Genomic DNA, 8,698 nt, shown 5'->3' on the forward strand with positions numbered 1-8,698 from the left:
TTTCTTGGAAAAGTGTTAAACAGACTTTAGTGGTATCTTCTACTATGCAGGCTGAATTTGTGGCATGTTATGGGGCTACAATCCAAGCCGTTTGGTTAAAAAATTTCATCTCTGGCTTGAAAGTTGTTGATTCCATCTCAAGACCGATCACCATCTACTGTGATAACAGTGCAGCATATTCTTTTCAAAGAATAATAAAAGTTCTGGTGGATCAAAACATATTGACATCAAATATTTGGTCGTTAGAAACAGAGTCAAAGAAGGGCAGACGAAAATAGAGCATATCAAAACAGAGGCGATGGTTGCAGATCCCTTGACTAAGGGACTCCCTCCAAAAGTCTTTAAGACACATGTTACTAATATGGGTATTGTGGAAACATTTGATATTTTTGGTTAGTGAGAGTTATTTATGTAAAGAACTACATTTTGGGCTTGACCCCTTTACGGGGTACGTAGGCAATCCATATGTTTTTGGGTACAGCCCCTTTTGATAATAAAATAATTTTTCCCCTATTCATGAACTATTTTAAGCATGCATTTGACTTATGGCTTTTTATATTATTGATATCTTGAAATATGACGTATAAAGACATAAGATGAGTCTCTTTTAGAGACATGTGACTTAATTTTGATTTGAAGCATTATGAGGATCGATATGAGTTAGCACAGTTTTTGATAACATTTGGTGCTAAGTTCATACCACATACTACCACATTGGTTGGAGGATGGGGATCCATGTCGATGAGGATGTTGATATTTGTAACTATGGAAGGGTCTTACATCTCTTAAATTGGTGTAATGACTTCCATGTTCAGTGTTAATATTCTTATAGGACCTGATCATGTTACGTAAGGTATCATCATTGGAGCTATACTTTTGTGACCACTTATGTAGTCTAACCCGGGTGTTAAAACTTTGTTATGGCAATCAAATGTTTGCCCAAGTGGGAGAATGTTGGAATAATTAATTATTCCATATGTGGGCTTCACATTGGATTGCAAATTTTACGGGTTAGATGTATGGCTTATAATGATATTTGTGTTTGGGCCAAATTTATTAAGTGATCAATTAGGTCTTTTACACCTTACGAGTTGTAATTAATTTTATGTGGTAGTTTAAAGTATGTGGGCCAGAAATAAATCTTAATTAGAATTCTAGTTGTAATGGGACGGCTCAAATTATTTCCTATATATAAAGGCTAGGTCCCTTCTGCTCTCCATATGTATTCATTAGCTTGCCCCATTGATAGCTAATACTTTTGTGAGGAGCAAGGAGGGGAATATTTTGGCTGCTATTACAACTACTATTCATATCAACAATGGCTTCCGCAGGTATGAATTTGATTTATTAATTTATTATTTGGTGATTCTTGATTCTTAGCATGATTACAAATTAAAATTCAACAAAGTCATCATTTTCGAAGATAGATGGATCCTTTTAAAATACTTTAAAGTTTGGATATAACTCTACAGTTTCTGTTATAGGCAAAGGAAATGTAACAACTTGAACCAAAGAGAATTCTACTTCCTTTTTCCAGACTTGACAATAAATTTACTTAGCATTGGACAACTTCAAGAGAAAGTATATAAGATTGTTACTAAGGAAGGAGAATGTCGAATTCAAGATTCAAAGAAAGGCCTAATTGCTCAAGTCAACATGACCCAAAATTGTATGTTTCCTTTGTATATCCATAATACTACTAATTTGTGCTGCTCTGCTAAGATGAATGATGTTTCATGGCTTTGGCATTTTCATTATGGACATCTGAACTTTGGTGGACTCAAGGCATTACAACTGAAAAATATAGTAGCTGACCTTCCTAAAATTGAATGCCCTTAACAAGTTTGTGAAGAATGTGTTATTAGCAAATAACATCATAACAAAAAAAAAAAAAAAAAGCATTAGAAATGGTGCATTCATACCCTTGTGATCCAATAAATCCACCTTCCAATAGAGGTAAAATTGATGATTTTAGTCGGAAAAAAATGGGTCTATATTTTGCAGGAGAAATCTAAAGCTTTTACTACCTTCAATATGGTGCTGGTTGAGAAAGAAATGGGTAGCCTGATCAAAGTTCTTCATATAGATCATGGCAGAGAATACATCTCACAAGAATTCGCAAATTTTTACAACTTACTACAGCTTACACGACTTAACAAAACGGTGTTTATGAAGAAAAGAATCGCATGATTCTTAACATAGTACGAAGTATTTGGGCAAGGAGTGAGGCTCCTCAAATTTTTTGGCTTGATTGGAGCTGTTAATTGGAGCATTTATATATTGAACAGAAGTCCCACACTTTCTGTTCAAACTATGACACTTGAGGAAGTATGGAGCGGGTGCAGATCAGCTGGAGATCATTTCAAAATGTTTGGGTGTATTGCTTATGCTTATATCCTAGATGAGAAGAAGAGAAAGTTAGATGACAAAGGAGAAAAATGCTTTTTTCTTGGTGTTAGTGAACAATCAAAAGCTTATAAGCTCTATAATCCTAGCACCAAGAAAATTGTCATAAGTAAACAAGTGCAAGGGACGCTTAGTAGCTAAAGGCTATAAGCAAGAGTTTGGGGTGGACTATAGTAAAGTTTCTGCTCCAGTAGCATGACATGAAATAATCAGACTGGTGATCGCATTGGCAGCACAAAACTCATCGGCTATCTTCCTATTGGATGTAAAATTGGCTTCTTACATGGCGATTCGGAAGAACATGTATTTATTGATCAACATCTTGGTCATATTAAGGTCGGAAATGAGCAGAAAGTTTATAAATTAAAGAAAGCTTCGTATGGATTAAGACAAGCTCCACGAGCTTGGTATAGTCGGATTAATGCTTATTTTTTGAAGGAAGGTTTTAAAAAATGTCCATATGAGCACAACTTTTTGTTAAAGTTGGTGATGAAGGAAAAAAATGCTCATTATTTATTTTTATGTGTATGATTTAATCTACCTTGGAAAAGATAGTGTCGTGTTTGAAAAATTTAAGAAGTTCATGATGGTTGAGTTTGAGATATCTGATCTTGGAATAATGCATTATTTTTTGGGTATTGCATTAGAATAATAGCTGTGCTACCTGCACAGGCTTTTTTGCACAAAGCCTGTACAGGTGCATACACATGGGGGTGGATCCCACACATGGGATCCACCCCCATGTGAGAGCCCCTGTACAGGTCCTATGCAAAAGGGCCTGTGCAGGAGGCTTTTTCCTTAGAACAATCTACTGTTGGGATTTTTATTTCTCAAAATAAATATGTGCGAGAAATATTAGACAAGTTTAAAATGACCTATGGAGATAGGATTGAAGCTTATTAAAAACTCTAAATGAAGAAATGTAGACAGTACTCTTTACAAACAAATTGTGAAATTTTAATGTATTTGATAGCAACAAGTACAGATATAATGCATGCCATGAGTCTCATTAGTAGGTACATGGAGCACCCAGGAGAGATGCATCTTCTAGTTGCCAAGAGAATTTTTCGATACTTGCGAGGAACCATGGAATATGGATTTTTCTGTAAAAACGGTGAAAAGTTAGATTTGTTTGGACAGTGACTATGTAGGTGATCTTGATGATAGAAAGAGTACATCTGGCTATATTTTCATGAAGGGTTCAGCAGTTGTTTTGTGGTGTTCAAGTAAGCAACTTATTGTTACTTTATCAACAACCAAAGTTGAGTTCGTAGCTGTAACATCTTGTGCTTGTCATGCCATTTGGCTAGAGAAAATTCTTAAAAAGCTAGATTTCGAGCAAGAAGGGCCTACTGTCACTTATTGTGACAACAGTTCAACAATAAAGATCTCAAAAAATAAAGTTCTACAAGGTCGAAGCAAGCATATAGTTGTGCAATATCATTTTTTAGAGATCTTACAAATGACGGAGTCATTAACCTAATTTACTGATATTCTAACAAGCCTCTCAAATTTCCTATATTTCAAAAGCTCGGGAAGTTGCTTGGTATCAGCACTTCAAAGAGTCAATTAGAAGGATGGTGTTGCAAAATCTGACCTTTATCAAACTGAATGCTATCTTTGGAACATTAGTTTAAGGGAGGGATTGTTGAATAAATCAATAATTTGTGCTCAGAAGTTTGGGTTGTCCTAGTCTTTAAGATGTTCTGTTATTTTGTTTCTAGTTTACCCAGTCCAAAGGAGTTTGTTTTGCACGTTGAGTGGTGCCTATTTTCATGTTATTAAATGATTTGTCTATATTAAGGCTGTTTGTTTGATGAATAAAACACATAAGTAAACATTTCCCCTGCAATATGCTTCTCTCTCTTTTATCAGTAACACTTTTTCTCTTTTATTAGTAATAAAAATAAAAAGTCCGTAATGTTAGTCAAAGTCAAGTAATCGTCACAACACCTAATAGGAAAAAAAAAAGATGCAACAATTTGAAACCAATTCCAGAAAGACACATTCAAAAAATCAAAAGGATTGTACTGTGTGTACAAGGGAGGGGGGGACACACACACGCTAGGGGTGGGTGGTTTTTTTTTTTTTTTTTGCAATATTTTACTCGCATAAGATCCATCCATGTGAGTATTCTAGATGAGTTCTATGAACCCCTCCTTGTACACGCAAACTAATTTAAATTAAAAATAAAGGAAATAAACATGCTCCAAGCCAACTATAAATGACTTTTACAGAAACAATTCCCAACAACGGCAGCAAATCGACCCAAGAAAATGTAACCTACAAAGGTAAATACAAAGGAAGCAATAAACAACTCTTCCTCAGATAAATAGGCTGAAGAACACTAGAATATCACACAAATCGCCTCTCATCATAGAAAAAAAAATATAGAGAGAGAGAACCAAATAACGTTACAAGCCACTAAAAATTCACATTATATGACAACTACAAAAGACAATGTTGTAGAAGTAAGCTATGACATTTCGACTTCTCAATGTAAAGAGAGTAACAAAATTATTAATCACATCAGGTGATGAATAGGAGCCAAAGTAGTTGCCATCATCAGGTGAGGAATGAAGACTAAAATAATTCTTATTAAGTGGTTGGTCTTTCTTTCAAACTCAACTCTAAATTCGAATTTTTGAATCTTATTCGACTGTAACAAGCACAAAAGGTAATCTTTCAAAACCAACAATGGGAATGACACACAAATAAACATAAAATGCGTCAATTGATACAACGTTTTATATCAACTTCAAGCACAACATCATCAATGCTTGAGGTCAACGCAAAAGTTCAACATTTGGTCTCAAAAGGTTTAGATGGGCAAGCACTTGCATTCTACCAAGAACAAGTCCACCCTTTTTTCCCTGCAAACACAGCCACCACCTTCATTCTTCCGTCAATCATCAAAGCCTGTGCCCATTCTCAAACCCACCAAATTTTGGGCCTTCAGATACACTGTAATGTCCTCAAAATTGGGTTTAAGTCTGAATCTACGGTCTCAAATTCACTCATCTCAATGTATGCAAAGTTTTCAGACACGCAGAGTGCGTACAAGATGTTCGACAATATGCCTCATAGAGATACCATTTCCTGGAATTCCATGATTAACTGCTGTATTCAAAACGGGTTTCTCTTGGAATCATTAAAGATATTTAAGGAGATGTATATGCATGGTTTTGTGCCGAAATCTGAGCTGATTGCCAGTGTTCTCTCAGTATGTGTTAAAAGCGAGTCTTGGTGGTTAGGAAGAGCAATACATGCTCTTGTTACTGTTGATGAGAGAATAGAGAAATCGGTTTTTGTGTTGTCTACGTTGGTGGATTTTTACTGGATGTGTGGCAATTCAGATATGGCATTTCGTGTTTTTGATAGAATGGGGGAGAAAAATGAAGTCTCGTGGACTGCTATGATATCTGGATGTGTTAATGATCAAGATTACATGAACGCACTTGATTTATTTGGTGAAATGCAGGCAAATAATCTCAAGCCTAACAGAGTGACTTTGATTAGTATATTACCAGTTTTTGCTGAGCTAGGCTCAATAAAGCATGGGAAAGAGATTCACGGGTATGCTTTTCGACATAGTTTTGATCCAGAATCTCATTTTTCAACAGCGCTTGTGCACGTTTATTCTGAACGTAGGGGAGCATTGCAGTATGCTAAGCTTATTTTTGATAAGTGCACGAGGAAAGATGTAGTGATGTGGAGTGCTATGATTTCAGGCTATTCCCATAGTAAAGATTGTACTAGAGAAGCTATTAGGTTATTTGGTGAAATGCAGATGGAGGGAATTCGACCCAACAGTGTTACTCTATTGGCCATGATTTCTACATGTACTAATCTTCTATCACTAAGCGATGGCTGTGGAATCCACAGCTACACCTTGAAGTGTGGCTAAGAGATTCACGGGTATGCTTTTCGACATAGTTTTGATCCAGAATCTCATTTTTCAACAGCGCTTGTGCACGTTTATTCTGAATGTAGGGGAGCATTGCAGTATGCTAAGCTTATTTTTGATAAGAGCACGAGGAAAGATGTAGTGATGTGGAGTGCTATGATTTCAGGCTATTCCCATAGTAAAGATTGTACTAGAGAAGCTATTAGGTTATTTGGTGAAATGCAGATGGAGGGAATTCGACCCAACAGTGTTACTCTATTGGCCATGATTTCTACATGTACTAATCTTCTATCACTAAGCGATGGCTGTGGAATCCACAGCTACACCTTGAAGTGTGGCTTGAATTCCAACTTGTTTATTCAAAACGCCCTTATTAATATGTATTCAAAGTGTGGTAGTCTTGAAGATTCTGTTCAAGTATTCAAGGAAATGAGGATAAGGGATTTTGTTTCATGGAGTGCGATTATTGGTGCATATGGACTTTACGGTTATCCAGAGGAAGCGTTGCGACTCTTCTACGAGATTCAAGGGAGTGGTATTAAGGCGGATGAAATAACGTATCTTGCTATTTTATCCGCCTGCAATCATGCTGGTTTTGTAGAAGAGGGACTAAAGATTTTTGACGAAGCAATAAAAGACGTAAATATATCTTTAACAGTGGAGCACTATACGTGCTTTATTGATCTCCTTGGAAGGGCAGGAAAACTCGATGATGCATATGATGTCATTGGCAGAATGCCAATGAAAGCGAACGCAAGAATGTATAGTTCCTTAGTTTCTGCTTTTAAACTTCATGGGAGACTCGATCTTGCAGGATTGCTAGCACATGAACTTGTTAGATCAGAACCTGAGAATGCTGCCAATCATGCTTTGCTAAGTATGGTTCACGCTGAATCTGGTAACTGGCTTGGGGTGGAGGAAGTGCGGAGAGACATGAAGGATAGAAAAATAAGAAAGAACTATGGTTTTAGCAAAATTGGCCTACATGAAAGGAGCTTGTAATGGATACTAAACACGCGTAGAGCTGTCAAACGGGCCTAGCAACCATTGGCCAGGAACAGCCCAACCACCGGCACCCATCTCGGCCCACATACAATGGCAGGCCATAAGAGTTCAGTCTCGCCAAAAATCGTGTGGCCTGTCTCTGCCACAAGGGCTGGGCCAGACAAGAAATGCTACAATGAGAGGGATAACATAATCAAAAATGATTCTTGTACGAGGGAAATGCATAGGGAGTTCCATGGGTGCTGAGATGATAGTACCTAATTAACAGTTTTAACTATGTTTTTGTTGTCCAAAATCCAATGAAATATTGTCATGTAACATTCTGTAATTCCCTACAAATTTTCCTTGTACATGTCGCATTGCTCATTCCTGGTGATCTCTTTGCATGTGAGGTAGCAGTGGAAACCCTTGATTTTCAAGGCTAAAGAGAAGAATATCTGGATCTTATTAGTGAACATCAAACCCCACCTTTTGTAGCCTTTGATCAAGTTTCTGTTGATTATGTGGAATCTGGTCTGTGATTGGTGGCTTCAGATAGTACAGGTTTACAATTGTAAATGTATAATAACCTTTGAAATGACTACTTTTAAACTCAAACAATGCTGACAGCGAAAGAAATTTTTCATGCCGAAAAATTAAATAAAAAAATTGGAAGAAAAGTAGAACCTAACCTTTAACAAATGAAAGAAGCAGGCACAGACAACTAACTAGGCTTCTTATAATTTGTCAAAAATAACGTGAACTTCCTGCATTTACGTGATTTAAGCAGTGATGAGGTTGCCTACTGCAAGTATTTAAAAATGATGAACATAGAACAATCAGTTATGATAAAATAAAAATTATTTATAAAATCTCATCCTCTTGTAGAATTGTGATTTCTTAATGAAAATACGCATGTATTTTATGGGTAATGAGTAGGATAAAACTTCCAAAGTAGAAAAACTCCAGCAGGTTTAGAACCATAAATATTAAACTGCCAATGGATCGAGAACCTTATAAATAATTCAACTACACTACACAGAAGAACTGTTTCATGCATATCAAAACACGATTGCAAGAAAGACAACAGACAATTATGCATTGTTTGTCAACGGTGGATGCAGTTGCAATGCTCCGTTGCGCAGAACTCCAATGTTGACTATCGTTTCGCCTGGCAAAAACACACAAATGCTATTAGCTCATAATGATTTATACATCGATGTTTCTTGACTTAATTTCGTGTAACAAAAATAGAAAGCTGTGATGAGCAGTAAATATTAGCTATGAAGTCTCATAATGATGACACATTTTGTTATGTGAAGATAGATACAAACATCAAGTTTTGGAAAAAAAAAAAAAAAAAAAAAAAAAAACCTGTTAAAAAAATAAAAATGCAAAAAT

At 36.2% G+C, this 8,698-nt stretch overlaps 2 protein-coding genes across 2 annotated transcripts in view; one reads left to right on the plus strand and one right to left on the minus strand.

Annotated features, from left to right (window-relative positions):
* Nucleotides 1–4,494: 4,494 nt before the first annotated feature.
* Nucleotides 4,495–7,791, plus strand: LOC111374949 (pentatricopeptide repeat-containing protein At4g31070, mitochondrial). The gene is given in 2 exon segments (XM_022997711.1): nucleotides 4,495–5,961; nucleotides 6,292–7,791. Coding segments are annotated over 2 exon segments (1,854 nt in total). The 5' UTR covers nucleotides 4,495–5,131; the 3' UTR covers nucleotides 7,316–7,791.
* Nucleotides 7,792–8,140: 349 nt separating this feature from the next.
* Nucleotides 8,141–8,698, minus strand: part of LOC111374950 (30S ribosomal protein S17-like) — a 4,428-nt gene continuing 3,870 nt past the window's right edge. Inside the window, exon 3 of the mRNA XM_022997712.1 lies at nucleotides 8,141–8,468. Coding sequence (XP_022853480.1) covers nucleotides 8,457–8,468 — 12 coding nt within the window. The 3' untranslated portion in view covers nucleotides 8,141–8,456. The remainder of the gene's footprint in view (nucleotides 8,469–8,698) is intronic.

This window comes from Olea europaea, unplaced genomic scaffold, assembly GCF_002742605.1.
Source record: "Olea europaea var. sylvestris unplaced genomic scaffold, O_europaea_v1 scaffold1316, whole genome shotgun sequence".
Taxonomy (NCBI): Eukaryota; Viridiplantae; Streptophyta; class Magnoliopsida; order Lamiales; family Oleaceae; genus Olea; species Olea europaea.